General features: G+C 33.9%; 1 protein-coding gene across 1 annotated transcript in view; it reads right to left on the bottom strand.

Moving 5' to 3' along the window:
• Positions 1 to 1,914: 1,914 nt before the first annotated feature.
• LOC106473892 (A disintegrin and metalloproteinase with thrombospondin motifs 7-like) overlaps positions 1,915 to 24,012 on the bottom strand; it is a 120,010-nt gene continuing 97,912 nt past the window's right edge. Inside the window, exons 12-25 of the mRNA XM_013934587.2 lie at positions 19,872 to 19,935; positions 17,549 to 17,654; positions 16,471 to 16,598; positions 14,085 to 14,205; positions 11,857 to 12,098; positions 11,042 to 11,171; positions 10,150 to 10,276; positions 8,862 to 9,081; positions 8,197 to 8,346; positions 7,144 to 7,977; positions 6,631 to 6,801; positions 6,011 to 6,157; positions 5,444 to 5,594; positions 1,915 to 4,841 (exon numbers count right to left, since the gene is read on the bottom strand). Coding sequence (XP_013790041.1) covers positions 4,675 to 4,841; positions 5,444 to 5,594; positions 6,011 to 6,157; positions 6,631 to 6,801; positions 7,144 to 7,977; positions 8,197 to 8,346; positions 8,862 to 9,081; positions 10,150 to 10,276; positions 11,042 to 11,171; positions 11,857 to 12,098; positions 14,085 to 14,205; positions 16,471 to 16,598; positions 17,549 to 17,654; positions 19,872 to 19,935 — 2,758 coding nt within the window. The 3' untranslated portion in view covers positions 1,915 to 4,674. The remainder of the gene's footprint in view (positions 4,842 to 5,443; positions 5,595 to 6,010; positions 6,158 to 6,630; positions 6,802 to 7,143; positions 7,978 to 8,196; positions 8,347 to 8,861; positions 9,082 to 10,149; positions 10,277 to 11,041; positions 11,172 to 11,856; positions 12,099 to 14,084; positions 14,206 to 16,470; positions 16,599 to 17,548; positions 17,655 to 19,871; positions 19,936 to 24,012) is intronic.

The raw sequence follows: 24,012 nt of genomic DNA, 5'->3' as shown, positions 1-24,012 counted from the left end.
CTCAAAGACTGGCCGTCGTATGGTCGAGTAGGCCAAAACGAAACAACTTACTTGTAAAAGAAATACATCTTAAATATTAGAGTTCTACTAAAGACATGTAAATGATACTGCAGACATGTGGCAGAAGGGTTTGTGGTCAGACGAGATACAAATTGAGCGTTTTGGTCTAAGTTCAAAGCGTTAAGTCTGGTACAATCCCAACACAGTACACAACCCAGTCTACACAATTCCAACTGTCAAGCATGATGGTGGCAGCATCACGTTATGGGGATGCTTCTCATCAGCAGGGACTGAGAAGCTTGTCAGGATTGAGGGTAAGATGAATGGTGCAAAGTATAGGCGAATCATAGAGGAAAACCTGCTTGAGTCAGCCAAGAATCTAAAACTGGTTCGAAAATTCACATTTCAGCAGTACAATGACGCGAAGCACAAGACCAAAGCCATACTGGGGTGGTTTCAAAAGAAGAAAGTGAATGTCCTGGAGTGGCCCAGTCAAAGTCATGACTTGAATCCAATAGAAAATTCATGGCGAGACTTGAAGATTGCACTCCATCAACGATCCCCAACGAACTTGTCAGAATTGGAGCAATTTTATTAAAAAAAGAAAAAGGAAACAAAACTTAAACCATCCCATTGTGCAAAAATGGTAGAGACTTATCAAAAAATAATCACAGCAGTAATTGCTGCCAAAGGTTCTTCCACCAAGTACTGACTTAGGGGGCGGAATACTTATGCAATCATCAAATTTTTATTTATATATTTTCTTTGCAGGCTTTGCTGACATTCAACCTCCTTCACAAATGCCCTCCAGTGGCACAGCGGTATGTCTGCGGGCTTATAAGTTAGAAACCGGGTTTCGATACCCGTGGTGGGCAGAGCACAGATAGCCCATTGTGTAGCTTTGTGCTTAATTACAAATAACCAAACAAACCTTCACACACAACACAAGTTAATTAAAAAAAAAATTACATTATTTGTATTTCATCAAAATGTGACATTATTGGTAGGGGTGAATAATTTTGCAAGGAACTGTACATATCCAAGAATAAGAAACGTAAGTTTGACATGAATAGAATGCTAATAGAACCAGTTTAATCAAATGAATTAAACAGTTTTACAAAAGTTAGGAACATATGCATAAATATTTGTTTCCCAGCTATTGCCCATTTAGATACAATAATATCGGGAAAATATATGGGTATTAACAATTTTTGAAAAGAAAAACTTCATATTCACGCAAACTAATATAGATTAGACGTATAATACGGGGTCGAAAGAAGTTTGATTTTGTTTAGTTAAATGACTTTGGAGCGTTTTGTTAGTAAGTAGCTGGCCAGGTGGATAAGGCGCTCGACTCGCAATCTGAGGGTCGCGGTTCGAATCCCCATCCCACCAAACATGCTCGCCCTTTCAGCCGTGGGGGCGTTATAATGTGACGGTCAATCCCACTATTCGTTGGCCAAAGAGTAGCCCAAGTGTTGGCGGTTGGTGGTGACGACTAGCTGTCTTCCCTCTAGTCTTACACTGCTAAATTAGGGATGACTAGCGCAGATAGCCCTCGTGTAGCTTTGCGCGAAATTAAAAAAACAAAACAAACAAACACAACGGCAATCAGTTGAAAGTTCGAACAAGCACTTAGATCCCTAATCAGATACACCAACCAAAAGGCCATACTCGGGGCAGTTTGATCATTATCTGTCAATGAATCTGTCACTTTGATCATTAACTGTCAATGAATTACTTCTTGGTAAGAGGACAACAAAGATAAGAAGAAGACCATTCTAAACGAAAAATGAGGGAACATGGTAAGTTAAAAATCAACTTTCAATTTCGTTATTGTTTCAAACATGAACCATTTAATTATTACCCTCGTTGTCATGGCTGTATTTATTAGGTAAACTTCCTCAAATTATGCTAATGAACTATGAACAAATATGAACTCTCACATGTTGCGACTTTACACTAAATTCAAAAATCTTCTCAAAGCTTAAAAGTTAAGTACTGTTATAGAGGCCTAGCTGCTCTTGCGAGGGACCATGACTTTTTAGTGTTAAGTATCGATGTTCATAACCCTGTTGTTCATGGTTATGTGCTCATCGTTTAGTTTAGACGCATCAAACCCAACAGACGCTTATTTTTTGAACAGTTGGTTTTATTATTTAAAGGAAACGAGTTTGTTCCTTATAATCTACATACTGTCTAACTTTATTCACAAATGCAGAAATGACCATACTTTACCAACCATTTTATAAAATTGACCATTATTAAAGCTGCTAGCATGAACTCGCCTTACAAGGTACAACTATAGAGTTAAAGCACAATATATTTTATCCAACAATTGACAATCGTTTAAACTATTTACACATACCCTACATGAGCATTATACATATTACTGAAATAGAACAAAAAATTTTCAAATCAATACATATATATATAGGTCAGTAAATATCAATAAATTTAAGATTAACATGCAATAACGTTAAATCTAGGTGAATTACCATACAATATCAAGGTTTTCTGCTTGAGAAAATTATATTGTTTTATGAATTACATGATTTTCATCTGTTGAGTTGTTTTTATTCAGGACCAAAAAAAATTGATCTGTGACATCATCATACATTAATATACAAAAAATGTGCATGTCATTCTGTTTATATATATATATATATATATATATCATACTTGTGCTTATAAGATTTCATGCTTATAAGCAATTTTTAAGTTTTGATGTAAACACTTTTCTGTAAAATTAAGTAATATTTCGAGTTTAGTTTCCAAGAATATTGCCTCAGTGCAAATAAGATATATAAATAAGAAACAACTTTTAAATCATTTCTTAATAAATGATACATATTAAATATTGCCATAATAGACTTTAATTTTTTTACAACTGTACTTGTTCATGTTTAGACTATGTTCTAAAATCTTAAAATAATAGAAAAAGAAAGCAAACTAGATCTCAATCACTTATTCAGGTCCTGAAATAATGATTATAAACTGTTTTCAACAGTTATCATTACTACCTTATAATGAACCTGAGTAACACAGTTTTTGAATGTTTAATACTAAAAAAAAAATCATCATTATTTTTCTCTTTTATTCATACAAGAGAATCTCCACGTAGGAATTACTAATTTACTTTCAAAAGAAATGCTTTTTGTGCCAATTTTAATGATAAAATATATGCACCTGAGAAGCAAGTAATATATCAATAATTTTTTTAAAACTATTTAGCAAAGTTAGGCTTCACCCATAACCATAATAATGATCGAAGATAAGAGAGTACTAATGTATTTCATGAAAGTTAAAAGAAACTTTGTTGAAATCTGTTTTAGGATGTTTAACTAGAAATATCGCTGCCACAGGTCAACTGTACCAGTTTTTGTCTTAAAATCTCAATTATTTACCTACATTAAATATGAAGTTCTAAGTAAACACAATGTAGACACAAACAATTATTTTCCCTTGCCACACTTATACAACACAATTACAGTTGATTTAACTTGCTAGTTTAACAAGCTGAAATAAATAATGTTTACTAAAGTATAATGAATTTTCTCAACTCTCTTTTCATTTGGCAGTGTTCATAGCTTAAAACACTAGCTGAAAAACCAAAAAAAAAACACCTCAGTTTCAAGAATATTACCAGAATTAAAATTAGCGTGTAAAATGTTTAGTTAAGTTTCCAAAACCTCTTATATTTATTCCACAGTCCTAATATTTCAAGGAAATTCAGTACATTATAACACAGAAAAAGAAAGGGAACTATCTTATGTAACTCCACTAGCAACTAAGTAAAAAATATTTTTCAAAAGGAGTCAATTTTACTGCAATATACAGAGAAAGTTGAGGACATTACATTGATAATGTGCTGCACCACACAACCTGGGCACCAAACTACTACAATTCTTAAAGAATATAAAACCATAATAACAATTAAGCCATGTTTAACACATAAAACAACATTCTGTTTATCACAACCTAAGCATCAGGGTAGCACTGAACATCAGATCATCACACTTCTGCCAAGTGATGGTAGTATGGAACCATGTGAATACCTGCCTGGTCTTTGTCACATCGTACAAATACCAAGATACCTGCATATGAAGTATATGCAGGCAGATACAGTTGATTCATGTCTCTAATAATTTGTTCTGCCTTTGGAGCTGAAGTTGTTGGTATAACAAACTTTAGGAATACTTGAAGAAGTTTGTTGCCCAAGTTGAATGAGATTCTCTACAATGTTGGTTAATAAACATTAGTGAGATAAAGACAAATGATAACATTATACAACTATTTCAAATTCTTTGGAATTTGAAAAATCTTTACTTTTGTTGTTTGTTAGTACTCTTTGCATTCTACATTAGTAGCATGATTGGTTAATTTTTTCTTCTGTCACATGTATGTTTGGTAAACTAATCTATAAAAGTAACACAGTCCAATTGGTGAGTTCATAAAAAAAAAAGTCTTTCAAAAGAAAAAGTTGTATTTAAAGTTGTTAGGTGTAAATAAAGTGGATTTGTTAGTTGTGATGCTTATTAATGTTTTTTTAATTATTATTTTCACTTCCATTCCATGCACATCCTGAAAATCCAAAATGAATGACATCACAAATAAGTTCACAACTGCATAAGTGCTTTAAAGCATCTCATTTCCTGCTACACAATTCTACTGCTACAACACCCTTCTGTATCTTGTAAATCCACGTCTTCTGGATAGCAGAGGATTCCTATGGCTTCTGCAGGTCTGACAACACTTAACTTTAAAGTACCAAGTGGAACACATATGACGTAAGGATTTACATAGAGCCATGTCAAGCTTGTCCTTACACTGACTGAATGCTAAAAGACAATCACAGAGATATAATATTACTGAATGTTGCTGAGTACCATAATGTTGCCCATTTACTTAGGCAGAAAATCTATTTTAATTTACTCAACAATTTTACAGTTATTCATTAGTAATGATAAAAGTTATAAATATGATTGTACATTTTAAAAATGCATAATTTGGAGACAAGAGAACTTTAATGGGTCCTGGTTTTAAACTATTATATTATTTTATTTATTATTTTATTAAAAATAAATTTTATGTTATTTTATTAAAAAATGATATCTTAAAAGAAATAGAAACATTTCAGAACAGAGGTAGATCTTTTTTTCAAGTGAAAGTAAATTTTGTTTTTTAATGAGAACACTAGCTCAATTTTAATAGTAACAGAAAAAATTACTATTGAATCAATTATACTGGCTTTCTTACAGTTTACAAAGTACATCAACCCCAACAAGATATGCCACTCTCAACATAATTAATGATCCAACTTAAAGAAAAAAGTAGATTTTTTTTATTTAAATTAACTTACTCTGTAATGAAACATTATTGTAACAATATATAACTGCTTACAAATATTTTCTTAAATGAAAAATTCATATCTGAAACTTACCAGAGTTACTTAGTGGGCAATCATCGGAGTTACAAGGTTGTCGATGTGACGGTTTGTTTTCTGCATCACAACCAGTGGCTCTTTTGTTTGAAGTGAAATTGACACATTTCACATGGCGGATTTGGTATCCTCCACCACATGTTGCAGAACACTAGAGTAATGATCAGAACATACATACTTGTACTATATCCTTTGGAAAAAAGACAAAATATTATTTTTGGGGGCAAAAATACAGTTGATTGTCTATCAGATCTATTTTTATTAGAATATTTATGCTTTTGTGACTTATAAACATTTTATACATTAATTCAAACGTTTAAGAACTATAATATTTGAGGAAACAAACAACTGTTCTTCGTTCTTTTCAACTGTAGTTACTACTTAAATAAGACAATTATCAAGCACTGTATTAAGTAAACTCTAGGTTTTAAGGTTTGATTCACTCTTTAAAAAGTTTTAAACATCTCCACCATGAACAAAAGATAGTTACCTAACCTATGATCTCTTCAGTGATTGCTAAGTATAGAAAGGTTTTTCTCTTACAAATACTTTAAAGTAAAAACGTACTTTACTCCATGGTCCAGCCACCCAATCTAAGCAAGGACGGTCAAAACATTTGATGGCTATTTTCGGTTTGGTTTCAGGGTTGCATGTATTAGGTTTTGGGCACTGGACTTCTCTGTATTTCCTACCCTCTCCACAATGGGCTGAGCACTGGGAGTTAAAACACAGTATTACTGTTACTGCATAATCACACCAATTACTTTTCTTTAGCAACAACTTCTTATTAAAACCAGTGGTTTTGAAAAATTGTATACATACTTGTGCATTAATGCAAATTTAAATAAATAAATACAGTCATAATTCATACAGATGAGAGTTGAAAAAAAAGTTTTTCTTCTTATTAAATAACATACAACATCATCACAGAGATAAATATTTTATTACTCTCTCAAAAACATACAAAAATAGCCTAATAGTCACAAGGTCTTATTGGGAACCAGAAATGTCTTGCTTAGGGCCTCACACTGTCAGATTAAAAATTATATTCAATATAGAAATATATTCGTTATTTTTATCTCATGCAAAACATTCTATAACGTTTAATCCCTTACAGTAACATTTAGGTATCTAATTTGAACTTTAATGTAAACACAATAGGGGTTTATATGAAGAATCAATCTTACCGCACTCCATTCCGATAAAAACCACTTCAGGCAGGGTTCCATGTTACATGGCTCTTCTATATGTGGCATTTGTTCATCAGTACACAGCTCAGGTACAACCATGTGCCTAGTCTTTGTGTCAAGACACATGGCCTCACGTGTCCTGATCCCACCATCACAAACTCTAGAACACTGTGATCATAAAACAACACAGAACAGAAGTTAAAGAATTAGTTAAATAATGAGTATTTACAATGAAAGTGTCAGATTTAAGAGCCAAAACAGACTGTGACATTGATGTATTTTTCACAAGTAGCTATGAAACTTAAGATCTATGGGATAAATTTAAATAGTCTAGAAAGGTTTAGCACCTTTAGTACTTCTAATAACACATAAACAGGTACTTTGAGAACATTTTATGAAAACAATATTATTGCTTATTTTGTAATGAATGAATGATGCATAGTTGATTGATTTTTTTTTAAACTCAGACCCATGTATTGTTTGGTACAAATGGCTTTTGTTATTAGTTACCTGGCTCCAAACTCCAATCCTCCATTGATACTTGTTTTCCTCAGAAGAGTCATCCTGATCATCTTCTGCATCATCTGGTATGATTGCTGGTTCCTTCCGTACAGTCTTTTGCTGACTGGGATTCTCAGAAATGGTAGTCTCTTTGGTATTCTCTGTTAGCACACCAGAATGTTGGTCATTAAAGACTTCATAAAATGTTGCATTTACTAGATCTTTGGCCACACCATGTGGTCTGTTGTTCTTACGTTTTTTGTGTTTTCGTTTTCGGTTGTGATTATGTCTGTGCTTGTGATTCTTTTGCTTTATGCCTTCTTTTGTTTCATTTTTATCTTTTACTTTGTCATCTTCAATTGGTGGTAGTGTTGTACCAGGAGTTTCATTTTGCACACCTGTTGAGATTTTGGTATTTGTGTCATTGCTATCAGTATCTTCCTTTAATGGAGTTGGGAAAATGTTATTGTCTGTAATACTTTTTAGTTGAGTTGTTGGGAACTCATTATTAGCAGCACCCTCTGTTAGAATTTTTGGGAATTCTTTTCTTTCAGTAACATCTTGTGGTACATCTGTTGGAATTTCATTGCTATAAGAAACATCTTCTGGTAGACTTGTTGGGATTTCAATGTTATTAGAAATATCTTCTGGTAGAGTTGCTGGGAAGGTCTCCTCAGTTTTTTCTGTTTGGATACTATCTTCTGTTTTCTCCTCTGAATCAGGAGGACAATTATGGACCTGGCATTCCATAAATGCAGTAGGTTCTGTAGCCTGATGGCAAGTGAGACCTCCTTGACAAGTGACCTTACGAAATCGTAGTCCTCCTCCACAGCTGACAGAACACTAGCAGAAACATCATAAAATTATTAGAGCAAATAATGTTATGAAATAAATCTTGACAAACAATCTATATTCATTAGTTGTTTGTATAAGGTTACAAAAATAAGTACCTCATTGTTACACTTTAGCATCAGGTTTCAGTTTTAGTAAATGAACTTGCAGCTTAACACATGAAACAACTAAAACCCAACAAGTAAAAGGAGAACATTTTGATAAACCTACCTGAGACCAGTCACTCACCACCCATATTCCACACGTGATGTTGCTGCACTGTCTGCGGGAAGGTGGCTTGTGTTTCTTGTCACAAGGTCCATTTGGCAGACTACAATACACTTGTCTTGTCTGGTGGTTACAAGGATCATCCCTACAAGTCTATAATTAAACAGAAATTACTCTTACATTAACATATCAATTATTGTTTTGTTTTCAGACATTCAGGAGATTTTTTTTCTTGTCAAGAGTAAATTTGTATAATTTTTAATTCTTCCTAACTACTTTATCCACCCTTCAGTCAATTTATTTAAACAACAAAAAACAATCACAGGTGCATCAAATCTTACCATTTTGTCCTCAGCTAACAAACCATATTGTACTAAGATAACCAAAAAAAAAGACTATATTATTAAGAGGTTAGTGATAAGATAGAAAAGCCCTTCTTTACCAAGGAGCAATTAAAAAATTAAAATATAAAACCACAAGCACAAAATTCTAAGGATAGCTTAGTTAACCTAAGTGATGGGAAAAAAATAACTTAAACCCCAAACAAGAATTGTTTCATAAGCTATAGATTTATATCTCACTGGAGATTTTGTCTTGAATAGGGACCATATCAGGATTCTAAGAAAATTATAAATAAATTAATATTATAGATGAGAGCTAGAAATTACATTTGACCATTCACTATATGCCCACTGAGCATCCCCAGGACATGGGTGCTTATGATGACAATGTTCTTGGTCCACAGGTTTTTCCAAGTCTTTGCATTCTTCCTCCAAAAGGGCTATTTGCTCATCCGGTCCAAGGGAACGGACACAAATTACTGTCCTCTGCCTTATACCTCGTTCCCCACAAGTAACTGAACAGTGCTGCCAGGGTCCTGTCCACCATCTAAAAGGAAAAAAAGAAAGAATCATTTATGTAGTCTTGTATTTACTGTATAGTTTGTGTCTTGAGTCATAACAATAACAATTGTTTCTTTCAATGAGAATTACAAAGTATGTTATTCCTTAGTTTAAATACTATATACAGAAAAATACTGACATAAAATTGAAAATCTGACTTTCAGGTGTTCAAGACATTTTTTAGAAGTAGAAACTGGACTTATTAGTCAGTTCATAAATAGGAGGATTCTGACGTATCCACCACCTAAAGAAGTTTGGAGTTAAGAGTTCATTAAAACATCTGATCTACAGACATTACACTAAAGTCACCTTCAAAAAGCCTAGATGATAAAAACTCACAAAAGGAGATAACAAATGCAAACTTGTGGATAAGATCTAGAACCTACAAAATGAAACATACTAAAAGAAAAAGTTAGAAAGTAGACATTTAAGGTGAGAAAAAAAACATTTTAAGTATAATAAAAGTCAACTTTTTATAAGAAAAAATAACAGAAAAGCTTCATAAGGCCCCCAAAAAATGTACATTTCATTTGTTATTGAAACAAAAAATAAAATAAGGGAGAAATGGATTTGGAGGCTTTTCGGCATTTTCTGTAAGGGTGAAGGACTACATAACTTGTTGTCTTCTTTCTGAATTTTAAGATTTTAAAGATGTCAAGTGTCACATTCATGTGTCCAAAGTTGACATCTAAAGGTTCATTCAAATTAATTGTTTTTAAATCCATAAAATGTTATCAATATATTGGATTCTCACACATAGTGATAACAATGATGTGTTTATTGATCAATATATCTTGAGGTGACTCAAAAACACTCTTTAACCAAGCACTCAATTTCACAGTACAGATTAGGGAGGGTGGAACTTTTCGGATCATTTGAATTCTGGTCTAGTACATACTAAACACAAAAATAGTTCAATAGGTTTGATTGTGAGAGTTAAGACTGGTAAGGAAGTTAAACTCCGTCATAGCTTTCCTAGTTAATAGTAAAGCAGAAGTATGTAACTAAATTTCACTTCAGAAATGTGAATTTCTGTAAAGAATGTCATACATACCTGGCTGGACATTGTTGTTTATTACATGTGCGAGTGATGTCAGAAGGCTTATTTGTGACATTGCAATATTTGCTTTCTACTAGTCCAGCCTCTTTTTCCATACACTTAGGTCTTGAAATCTGGAATCCTTTCAGTACGTCACAGACAGAAAGAAAATAATTAAAAATTAAAAATCCTTTGTATATCCGAATGAATAATTACAAACTAATACATTTCTTGTACTTGCTAAAACTTTATAATCTGCTAGCTCATTTACAAATTGTTAATTTGGTACTTATAGGCACGTCTGTTCGGTAAAGGAACGTCAACAACACTATTTCTACATGTAAACTTGTTCATAGGTAAATAGTGTATCACACAAAAGAGACTTTTTGTGTATAAAAAGTAGCCCATGTATTTCTTTATATAGAAATATGTACCATCCTTTATCCTTCAAAAGCAGTAAATGAAAAGTATAAAAGCAGATCTTGAGCTTCATTTTGGGTTAACCATGGGTAAATTTAAGGTCTCTTTAGGTCGTGTTTGAGCGAACTGGGAAAGCAGTAAATGAAAAGTATAAAAGCAGATCTTGAGCTTCATTTTGGGTTAACCAAGGGTAAATTTAAGGGCTGTTTAGGTCGTGTTTGAGCGAACTGGGAGGGTTAAGTGCCAGTAGAGATCTCTTCCTCCAAGTCCAAGTTTAAGGACTTATAACGCTAAAATCCAGGGTTAAGTTTTTCGCGGGTGCCAGAGTGCAATTAGCCCATGCAATCAGCATTAAAACAATTAACACAACCACAATAATAATTTTGTGTTTAAAAATAGAGAATATTATCCCTAACAAAATACAATAAAATGTGATATGGTCACGTCATCGATTGGAAACAACAATAATGCTATGAATGAACATTACCTCCTCCACAGGTAGCGGAACAATCAGACCAATCAGTAAACTCCCAATGAAATTCTGGTTTCCTTGTTGCGTTTTTATTAGGCACTGTGAACTCAAAAGTAATACCTGGGTTTTCCGTCTGAAATAGTAGCTGTACAAAAATAAAAATAAATAACTTCGTGGAAATGTAACTTCTCCACATAAATGTTCTCCTTTATGAAAAATGTATCATATACTTTGAAGAATAAAAAAAGATTGATGAAAATAGTTTCATCCCCCCAAACTCTTCATTCTTATATTTTAACAAAATGTATGAAAGAAACTGAAACTATCACACTGCCATCTGTTGGGTGATTTGTGTATTTAGTTTCTCACCAGTAAAGATCACTTGCTTTTTTTAGCTACAGTAGATCAAGAATCTTCTGATTTAAATTAGCTGAAACCCACTATAATCATAAAATGTAAATTCACTAAAATCGTTTTAATTTTGTTAAGATCATTTTGTAATGGGTAACCAATTGCAAGACCAAGTTGATATGATTTGCTGTTTTATAAATAATTAAGAAATGATTTTTGTATTATAACAGTAAGTTTAATAATTGCAAATATAAACTCTCGTATCTTTTCAACAACAAATAAGATGTACTTTATTTTCGAAACACAAAAATCAGCTATTGTTTATTGTCGCTGTAACGTTCGCAGGAGTATCAATTACACCATTCAGAAAGAATTATCTAGAAGAGACTTTAAAAAAAAAAAAACACTACCAGAACGTGAAAGTAATTTATACGAACAGGATGGTAACAAAGTACATTTTATACATATGGCAAACCTACCAGAATGCGGATGTTACTTTTGACAGGACCCGGAGCATGTAGACTCTCCTTCTCTCCTACCCTGTTATAGTAAAACGTAGTTCCGCCAGCCATGTACTCCCCACTCCACTGAATGAACCAATCACCGTTCAACTGGAATTCTCCATCTTCATCCTGAACAGCGATGTAATTGTTAGCTTCCGCTATTTCTTCCACGCGTATGTTTCTAGCTCCCTTGGGGATGGTCACTATTTCTGCATAACCTACGATTCATTTAACAAAATTTGATGTTTAAAATCACTTCTCTTTCCCAGTTTGAACCATATTTTTAGAAGTTCCTAATCCAGAACTCACCTATTTTCATTCGTTTGAACTTATAAATGCTGGCAGTACAATGAGAACCATATTTTTAGAACTTCCTCATCCAGAACTCACCTATTTTAATTCGTTTGAACTTATAAATGCTGGCAGTGCAATGAGAACCGATTTCATACTTGTCTATAACATGTTAAATTAAAGAAAGCGTTTGACAAAAAAAACAAAAAAAACTACTCGTTTCCATGGCCTTGAACTTTGACTGTCAAGTCACGTGATTAAACGAGATCTAGACATATATATTGTTTTTTGGCTCGTTTTTAGTATACAGATCTAAACAAGAGAGGATCTCTGAAAATGCAGATAAATGCATGAAACAATTTTCACTTTTGCACTCGTCACTATTATTTTGCCTTTTTTTTAATAAACAATACATGAAAAATGTGCAAAACGCACAAATATTTAATGCTTTGCACCATCAAGTGATTTAGACGCAACGTTGCTATATATCGCACACATTGGCTATAACTGCCTGTCTAAAATTAAATTTGTATAATAAGAATAAAAAACACAAAACTATATACTAGAAAATGTGTTCTGTTACGCTTGTGACCTACGGTTGAAATTTTGTTGTAATACCAAAAAAAAACTAACAAATGAAACATCTAAATTTAGTCCATATTACACAACTTAATTAATTACTTTATTACTAGTTTATTAAAATGTGAACTTTCTGTAACTTTTTTCCCGAAAGTGTATAAACTTAACCAACACGTTTATATTAGAATTAGTTAATAACGATAGACTAGACTTTTACAGCATTCAAAAGTATTATTTGCAAAATAAAAGAAAATTGTTATGAATTGGTAATTTGAAAGCATACATAACTGTGATTAAAAATTATGTGCTGCCCTCTAGAACGTCATGGAAAAATATGTATTTTATTACAATGCTATGCCTAGAGTAGTGTAAGCTAAAAGATGTTATTATTTCAACTTTATTCTAAGACCCCACGAGTGAAATCAAAGGAGAATGCATTATAGTATCTCAATCACACTATATATATATATACAGTACCGACGAGGACTTTCGCACAATACCGAGGATCAGTTTAGCAGAGTTGGCGAAATGCAAATTGAACACAAGTGTTCAGTCTGGCCATTTTTCTATTAATGTCATTAAATGGCTTCTAAATTTGAGAAATATGTATTTAATCAACATTCTAAACCACACTATTCTACAGATGCCCTATATAGTGGGGGAAGTGCGCCTTTAGTTAAACTTACGCTATAGTACATGAAATTCATGTCTCATAAAATTATTTTTAAATAATCTATACTCGCTTAATCCATTTCTCTAATCGTTTTATTCCCTCGCTGACTTTTGATATATCACCCTTAGAGTGAATAAAACTAGTTTTATTCCCTGACTGACTTTTGATATATCACCCTTAGAGTGAATAAAACTAGTTTTATTCCCTGACTGACTTTTGATATATCACCCTTAGAGTGAATAAAACTAGTTTTATTCCCTGACTGACTTTTGATATATCACCCTTAGAGTGAATAAAACTAGTTTTATTCCCTGACTGACTTTTGATATATCACCCTTAGAGTGAATAAAACGAGTTTTATTCACTGACTGACTTTTGATATATCACCCTTAGAGTGAATAAAACTCGTTTTATTCCCTGACTGACTTTTGATATATCACCCTTAGAGTGAATAAAACTAGTTTTATTCCCTGACTGACGTTTGATATATCACCCTTAGAGTGAATAAAACTAGTTTTATTCACTGACTGACTTTTGATATATTAACCTTAGAGTGAATAAAACTAAACTGAAAATTCATGAAACTATTTATATTAAGCTCAGAATCTTATATTTTTCTGGACAAAAATGCAGCAGTGTTTCATCGTTTTTCTCAACTTACCAAGTCCGTGTATCTGTTTAAATTCTCCCCTCACGGTAAGACAGTGCGTCCCATCCCCATGACAGATACCACACCGGTCTTCTTGAGCTTCGGAGTCAATGCCCCAGTCACACGCCACGTGCTGCAAGTGATGATATTGTCAGATGTTTACTTGATGTCAGACTTGATTACATCACCATGTTTTCGGTGATGTCAATGCTCTCAAAACTTACATTACTTTGTTTTATTACGTTGTTTTGTACTAATACCCAATAATAATTCACTTTAAAGAACTTCCACACCGAGTATTTAAACAGCAGCTAATTAAACTGTTTACAATAATAGGAAATAGTAAGAACTTCTGTGTTTTACGTAGAAAAACTCGAGTATTTCCACATCTGAAAATAATTATTCTAATGAATCAACGGAATCGAATTAACAAAATAAACAAACATGATTGGAAGTAACTGGTCTTTTGTAATTCTACGGTTTTTAAAAATATTTACCTAGAATTATTTTAACCAATTTAAGACATTTGTGTTTTCAAAGTATTCAATTAAAAACCGAGATATGAAGCTGCTAATCTGTTAGAAATAAGAAGTTTTTAAAAATACTTTAAATAAAATACTTTTTAAGTCACAACTTGCTTGTCTATTGTATTTGTTTTTATCTAGTCACAGTTTAAATATATTTACTAACCGTATTTGCAAGTAAATGTACCTGTACAGACTAACAAGTAAAATTAGGAAAAAAAATATTCAGCCGATTATCGGATAAGCTTACTAAACATTACACTATAAACATGAGTATATTACACTCAACATTGTAAGCATGCTAAGCACTACACTATAAGCGCGAGTATATTCGTTTGTGTTGAATTTCGCGCAAAGTTACACGAGGGCTATCTGTGCTAGCCGTCCCTAATTTAGTAGTGTAAGACTAGAGGGAAGGCAGCTAGTCATCACCATCCACCGCCAACTCTTGGGCTACTCTTTTGCCAACGAATAGTGGGATTGACCAACACATTATAACGCAGCCACGGATGAAAGAGCGAGCATATTTGGTGGGACGGGAATTCGAACCCGCGACCTTCAGAATGCGAGTCGAGCGCCCTAACCACCTGGTCATGCAGGGCTTACGAGTATATTATACTCAACACTGTAAGCATACTAAACACAACACTATAAACGCGAGTATATTACACTCAACACTGTAAGCATACCAAGCACAACATTATAAACGACAGTATATTACACTCAACACTGTAAGCATGCTAAATACTACACTATAAATGCGAGTATATTGCACTCAACACTGTAAGCATACTAAACACAACACTATAAACGCGAGTATATTGCACTCAACATTGTAAGTATACTAAATACTACACTATAAACGTAAGTATCTTATTATTTGTTAATATTTATAAAGTTCAAAAGAAAGGCACGTAAATATAAGCTGTTGCAGACTTAGGTGTCTTTAAGTTTAAATACGATTTATTATTCTTGAAATGATATCGGGCCAATATCAGTTGTGGGAAAATTTTGGAAAGTCTAATAAAAGATGCTTTGCAAAATCATTTAATAAAATTTTGAATTTTATTAGATAGTCAACGCGGTTTCACTAAGAGAAAATCTTGCCATACAAATCTTTTGACATTTTTTGAAAAGGCTACTGCTTATGTAAAGAGGTTATAACTTTATTGTATAGGTCACTGGTTAGGCCACATTTGGAGTATTGTGTTCGGTTTTGGGTTCCTTACTTTATAAAGGACATTGAATTGTTAGAAATGGTTCAGAGAAGGATTAATAGAATGGTGCCTGGGATGGAGGACTTTCATAAGAGGAGAGATTATGATCTCTGAAAATTTTTTCTCGAAAAAAGAAGAATGGGGGGGGGCCTGATTGAGGTGTTTAAGATTCTAAAGGGAATTGATAATGTTGATGCATCATCTTTTTTTCATACTTAATGGTGAGAATAGTAGGACTAGGAGACACAAATATAAATTTTGGCAAGGTAGAAGTCATCTTCAGCTAAGACAGTTTTATTTTTCTAACAGGGTGGTTGGCCTCTGGAATAGGTTGCCTTCGGATGTTGTGGAGGCAGTGAATTTAAGTGAGTTTGAAAGTTTGATAACTATATGAATGATAAGGGCTGACTTTAAGATTTTATTTAATAAATGTATTTATTTAATAGTTTTAGTTTAGTTTAGAGGACGAATGGGTCCCTTGTTGTCCTTAAACATTATGTTATGTTATTAATGTTTCTATTATATTTTAACAAGTTGAAGAAATAAAATACACAACTTTAAAATGTTGAAACAACAATGTGTATGATTCATATAATCTCAGGTTATTTGCCTTTTTAGTGTTTAATTTTCACGAAATATTGGCACATGGTTCCTTACCCTACACTTGCCGTTAATGCACATATCTCGTGTTCCAGGTTTACATGGAGTCCCGTCGTCAACGGTGTCCGCCAGTAATACAGAAAAGAACTCCCCTTCCGGTTTACAATGTAACTGACAAGGTGTCACTATAAGAGGCAAAAGTCGATAAGTCTATTGTACAAAGTAAAACTGTTTAATACAACAACCCCAACAAGCTGAAAACAGAAGCTCTATACCAGACGTGACAAGAAATATCATTTCACTGGGGAAGACGTAATGTTAAGCTGACAAATACTTCCATGATTAAAAGCAGTTATAACGGAATATTTAAATACAACCTATCTAATATAAATATTCATCTTACTTGGGACAAAGATTGGTTTGTGGCATTTACGATGTATTTGTCTGAAATTAGGGATACTACTAAACCTAAATTTGGCTTTTTTTTTTTACCGTTTAAAAATAAGAAATTTGGTCACATTTCTGGCTTTTTTTTTACATTAGCTACATATAATTTGGTTAAAGTTCAAGCTTATTTACGTTTTTGTTGTTTTGTTTTACGTTAGGAACATATACTTTTGTGAAAATTCAAGTTTTTTTGCTTTATGAACTTGTAATTTACTTAAAATTCGTTTTTTTGTTGTTGTTGTTCTTTTTTGCCGTTTAGGTACATGGAATTTGGTCAACCTCAAACGGAGTTTTAGGTTTTCTTATTCGTAACAATACAAAAGGCCTACATAAGAACAATCGCGAATTTCGTCACATTTAGATATCTTACATAAAACGTCCTACTGTTAATATACAAACATTTCCTTCTGTTGATGAGTTGAATACTCGCTCTTAATCAGATATGTTGCTAAAGAAGTAGAATATTACACTGTGCCAACGGTCAAGAAACATCTAATGTCTAACTCATCACGAGGAGGTTGGTTTCTTAAATGAGTTTGAAAAATACCGTACTCTCATTGGTTTATTCCCGTGAAAAGTTGTAATGGTCGGTTAAGAGATTTTCTTCACATCAGACAACATTTCATCTAGTCTGTCGTCATGGTGGAGATCATTCAGATACAGTTACTGCGCATGTGCATATACTTACATGGAGTTGCCACAGGTAGCCATAAGTACAACTTTTCTTTGTAAGGTACGTCATTATAACGACTGCATTGGACAGCACGGAAATTAGAAGAGTCCTCAGGGCAAGACTGCAACAAAAGGAGTATTGTTACAGATAATGAATAACATAACATATGAGTTATAGATTAGGACAGTGTTTCCCAAAGTGTCTGGTGCCTCTATGGGGGCGCGAGTAATTAGGGTAGTTAATAGGGCAATATTGTAAAGTTACGTTTTAATATTTTTTCTATTAATGAAAATAATAATTAATTACTACGATACATCTAGCGTTTTAATGTGTATACGTGTATTACAACTTGTCACTTAACTTACTCTTTCACTCATTTAAAAAAAAAAGAGGGGGTGCGCAAGAAACGATATTTGTTAATTAATTGGAGGGGGCGTGGTTGATAAAAATTTCGGAAACGCTGGATTAGGACATTATTAACCTCTAATTTGATCTCAACTTCTACACCAACAGAACAGTCGTTTTCTAGCTGATGACTTGAAATGCCTGTTGGACGTAAACTATTCAAAGTTATAACATAAATTTTAAATCATCCAAAATACCACAGTGTTAAAAGTATTGGTCTAATCAACAAACACATTGAGTGACTACTTTTTGTAGTTAAATAATGTAAATAAGATTTGGTTTGGTTGTTTTGAAGCGCAAGGCTATATAATGGGCTACCTGTGAACTGCTCACCAGGAGTATCGAAACCCGAGTTTCGGCGTCGTAAACCTGCATATGTACCGCTGAGCCACTGGGGCAGGTAATTAAGAAGCAGGTACTGTAATGTTCGACATTGATATATATTTCTAAATCATAAGCCAAAAGTTCTAATGGAATAAAAAAAATTATAAACACGAAAGAAAAAGTGAAAGGCTTACTATTCCATTTATACAGATACTTAAGGTTATGCACAGCTTTTAAAAGATGATATAAAATGTAATGATGTAAGGTTCACAACTTTTCTGTTTATATCACGTGTGCTAGGCCGGAAGTAATGAGCTTAACCTAGTCAAATCATGTGACCGAATTCGCTGAATAACATAAGCACCAAGACATTATTATAACACAACTGTAACGTCTTGTTATAGTTACATTGTGTAATCAATTTTCAAAGTGCTTAAAAATAAAAGTCTTTTTTTAGGGGGGGGGTTGGTTAGTCATTAAATGTATGCCCAAATTGGAAAATTTAGACTTTGAAAAATCACTTCAAGTCATGTACGTTTAACCTACTTGTGAAACGTCGTTGGTTAACAAGTTGTACGTTTCGAGAGGTTCTACTCTGAGTAACTCAGGTGTATGCAACGGAGAGCAGTTTCTTAAACTATACCGTTTCTTCGCAGTGAGCGGCCAGCACTGTAACCTGGGGCTGAAGAAATGTCATATAAAATGATGATATAGCTGGGTGAGAGATGATGAGCAAGGAAGCGAACGTGGTTTAAAATAACTTGCTTCCTGCACCGTACAACACGTGTTCAGGCGATATTTTAAGAGTTAAAGTGGATGACGAAACCACATACTTCCAGTCAGCATGCTTTGAAGGTTTACTTTAATAATTCATCACGACAGCAGCGCAGACAGAATACCAGACACTTTTCACAATTTCTACCAAAGCTGAATGAATAAATTGTAAAAACTGTTAGAATTAAAATAGAAAAACTGTTGTTTCATTCTACTTTATTTGGGGGGGGGGGCATGGTCAGGTGGTTAGGGCGCTTGACTTGCAATCTGGGTGTCGCGGGTTCGAATCCCCGTCCCACCAAACATGCTCGCCCCTTACAGCCGTGGGGGCGTTATAATGTAAACGTCAATCCCATTATTCGCTGTTAAAAGAGTAGCTCAAGAGTTGGCGGTGGGTGGTCTTTCACTGCTAAATTAGGGACAGCTAGCGGGAATGTTGGTACAATAAAAGTGAACCTTGTTCTGGTCTCTTCTTACATTTACCGAGATATTTGTTGTGGACGTTTCCAACTGTAATATCTTCAATTTGATTAAGTATCTCCTGATACGCCAGTAAGCTTTAGAATAGTTGCCCCCCCCCCAGTGGCACAGTGGAATGTCTGCAGACGTATACTGTTAGAAACCGGGTTTCGATATCCGTGGTGGTCAGAGCACAGATAGCCCTTTGTGTAGCTTTGTGCTCTATAGCAAACAACGTTTAGAATAGTAATGAAAAAAATCATTAAAATAGTTTAGTGAAGTGTCAAGAAATCATTTTTGGTCAATTTAAACATCTAGAAATGTAACTGTTACCATACTGTCATACGTTACAGAACAGGAACCAAAACTTACTTACTTGGGTATTGCATACTCGATAGCGTTTCCTTTCCCCAATACAGTATCTGCCTCCATTTGCAGGACTGAAAGGCAAACGAATACACTGAGTATTCACTTCACTTTTGTTCAAGATTTGGTATCACCTAAAATTTAACCATCTGATAACTTGCAAACATTTATGATCGTTTTAGGAAGTATGCCCACGATCTTTTAGAAGACTACAGAGGATTTAAAGAAACAAACACAAAAGAAACGTGCAAAAATGCGCATGCTCGTGTACTCCAACTCCATTACATATTTAGTACTTATTTACGACAGCCGAAACCAAACTCTTCACGAAACTGGCTTGGCTCGCTTTCTTTATTTTTTCGAAAAACCTACTAAAGTTTTATTCGTTTTTTTAAATGTTTACTGCACTTTTGCTATAACAACAGGCATAGGTGAAAAGATAGGCGCAAGGTAAATTTAGTAAGATGAAACTTATCACACGATATCTCAATGTCAGAATGAAGCCACCTTTAAGATTGCCATCATTTTAAAATTTCTAGATTTTTGAATACTTGTGTTATAGAGAAATTATCATTAACATACGCGAACTCGTTCACGAGTTACATATATAGGTACGGACATATCAGACAATGATATTCTTCGTGTTTATAATATAATCGAATCTCTAACAAAAACATTTGATTATTTAACAAAAAATGAAATGTCAAAAATAGCTTTATAGTAGCACTTTCGGTTAGAATTCATATTTCTACTTTTAGTAAACGGGATGAAAGACATGTTCTTACATATTAAATTTCATCAATTCACGTCAGTTATTTATGTACAAACATATGAAATCCACTCTGTGGGTTATATACGACACACTGATATAACATTTCTCAAAACCTTTTACACGACACGTGTGAAACTACAAACCGGTTTGATACATAATCATAGAACGGGAATTATTATAAACTAGCATAAAATATCCGCGTTCCGTTGCTGGGTTCTAAGATCCCCTCATGATTCACAGAGGACCAAATGTACTGATCAAGATTATATCCAATTATTTTATGGTTACCCCAAGGAAGGGAGTAGGTACCAAAAACAAATCCCAAAATCCCATTAGGACACCCGACCGTGGTAACTGAGTACGTGTTGCACGTTTCGTCCCACTAGCATGCGAGATACGAACACAGTTTCAAACATGACGCCCGTGATATCCCGAAGTTGCCAGGAACACGAAATCCAATGCAAGATCGGGATAAGTGACTTTGAATACCAACTCCTAGGCCATCATCATGCCTGGGTGACCTTTCGGGTGCGTTTTAGTCCCATTTGATAGTGGGGCTACTCCTTATAGATAAGGACTAAGGACACCTTCGAGCTACTCCGAGTCCGTCTACCACGTTTGGTCCTTCTAGTTCCAAAACTGTGGGAGGGGTTCGCGAACAAACAAACTCACAAACATACCATTAATACGGGGCAATACTTGAGAATAACGCTGCTTTGTAAATGTATGTTAGTTCTTCTATTCTATTATACGTAACTTACTTACAACTCACGGGAAGTTTCAATAGGAACCCTTCAAAAAAGGGAAAGAACTGGTTCAAATGATGGCTCTTCTGGTTTTGAAGTTTCCCCATTAGCTTCCGAACACAAACGATTTTAGTTGCTCATGAGGAAACCGTCAAAGAAAAGAGAATAACCAGTCAAGTTAACGGTTTAATGGCTATCTTGTATTTGAAGTTTCTACATTGGTTAGTGAAAAGCTGAAACGATTTTAGTTGTCCATGCGAAAACCCTCAGAGAAAATGAAAAGAATAAGTCAAAATTAATATTTGAAGTTTCTCCATTGAATGCTGAGCTCTGAAAAACAAATGACACAATTGTTACTGCTTATTACTTTTACACGAAATATTGAAACAAGCTCTTTGAACTGTTTAGAAGTTATTTTAGTTGTTCAAGAGAAAACCCTCGTAAAAAGTGAGTCCAAGTAACTGGTCCTGCTATATTCGAAGTTACTCTGTTGGTTACTGAATACTGAAGTGACTTTAGTTGCTGAAGAAGAAACCTCGTTAAAAAAAAGACAAATGAATGGAAATTCGTGGTATTCCTGTTCTTGAAGATCATCCAACTAGTTAATAAACACTATTTTAGTTTCTAAAGGGGGGGACCCTCAAAAAAATAATAATGAGTCCAAACGAATGAAGCTCTTCTTTTTGAAGTTTCTCCAATAGCTACTGAACTCTGAAAGCACGTGACTTGATTTTTATTGATTATTGCTTCTTCGTGAACTATTAAGACAACTCTATCTATTTAAAACGAACTTCCACGGATACTTAAACTTTTTAGCATATAAGCAATATATGTAATCACGACGGTTTTTTAAAAATCATTTTTGGATACTTGTGTAAGACAAATATAGCAAGATAAATAAAAACTGCAAAGATATGGTGACAAACGTTCTGAAACGTAATCATGTAATCAGTGTTCTAGCTAACTGCCCACCTTTTATCCTTTAGAACGGTTTTGACCATTTCTTGTGTTATATTGAATGTTTATGAGAAGATTCAGTTCGAGCTAGGAGTAAAATGAAAAACCTAATAAACCAGCTTAACAAAGTATATTGAATTATAAAAATGCCAAAGCACACTGTTAGTTCAGTGTAAACAAAATGTATGCCTATGATGTTTTACAGAGACGTGTAAGAATATGAAATAAATATATAGAATCATGTATTTAAGGAACATAATTAGATGTTCCAAACACAAGAAGCGAGTTAGTCCATACTAGAGAGAGAGAGAGTTAATCCTGCTGTAAAAGAACGATGTGTATATGTAAGCCATGACGCCACGGAAGATGTATTACATATTTGGTTCAAGACAAATTCCGGACTATTCGACAGTGCAGCACCGCCGCGAGAATTTACAGTTGAAGGATTACGTTACAGTTCCTTACGAAAAAAAAAAAGACTTTCTATAGCGAGATTATTAAACAAAGAGCAGAAGAACACAATGTTTCGAAAAAAGACGCCTTCAGTGTTTCCTAACGAGGTGAGAAAACTTACACAGCCAAGCGTCTGTGCAGCAATGAACTCTGAATCCACATTTCCAAGCAACTCCGGGGCTCTCATCATAAAACAGAAGACTATAGTTGCATAAGAAAAAACTTCGACCTATGAAGCTAAGACAAATAACAAGATAATAAATAAGAATTTCGAGTCGATAGAGGCTCACAAACTTCCAACTACATCTCGAAATCATTGGCTGTTTTCATGAATAAAACAGCCCCCCCCCAAAAAAAACACGAAATAACAGCAATTACATTGAACTACATACCTCTCATAACTCCCCATGAGATTCCAGTGGACTTTTGTGCCTTTGAGCAATTAAAATGTGGTCTTGGAAGCTGACGACCACGTTAAGTGGAGGATACATGAAACGTTTGTCAAAATGTATTCTTTAAGATTGACTTCGCAAGGACAGGACGTGACAGGGACATCGTTCTTATAAAGTGTGGTTAACCCTCGGTGCATCGAAACTTGTAACCAAATACAAGAGTTAGTTTATATTGAAACGTGTAACCAAATACAAGAGTTAGTTTATATCGAAACGTGTAACCAAACACAAGAGTTAGTTCAAATCGAAACATGTAACCAAACACAAGAGTTAATTCATATAGAAAGGTGTCACCAAACACAACAGTTAATTCATATCGAAAGGTGTAACCAAACACAACAGTTAATTCATATCGAAACGTGTAACCAAACACAAGAGTTACTTCATATCGAAACGTGTAACCAAACACAAGAGTTACTTCATATCGAAACGTGTAATCAAATACAAGAGTTACTTCATATCGAAACGTGTAATCAAATACAAGAGTTACTTCATATCGAAAGTGTAATCAAATACAAGAGTTACTTCATATCGAAAGGTGTAACCAAACACAAGAGTTACTTCATATCGAAAGGTGTAACCAAACACAAGAGTTACTTCATATCGAAAGGTGTAACCAAACACAAGAGTTACTTCATATCGAAACGTGTAACCAAACACAAGAGTTAGTTCAAATCGAAACATGTAACCAAACACAACAGTTAATTCATATCGAAAGGTGTAGCCAAACACAACAGTTAATTCCTATCGAAAGGTGTAATCAAACACAAG

This window comes from Limulus polyphemus, unplaced genomic scaffold (assembly GCF_000517525.1).
Source record: "Limulus polyphemus unplaced genomic scaffold, Limulus_polyphemus-2.1.2 Scaffold134, whole genome shotgun sequence".
Taxonomy (NCBI): domain Eukaryota; kingdom Metazoa; phylum Arthropoda; class Merostomata; order Xiphosura; family Limulidae; genus Limulus; species Limulus polyphemus.
Note: the sequence above shows the minus strand (reverse complement) of the source record. Positions and strands in the feature narration are given on the sequence as shown.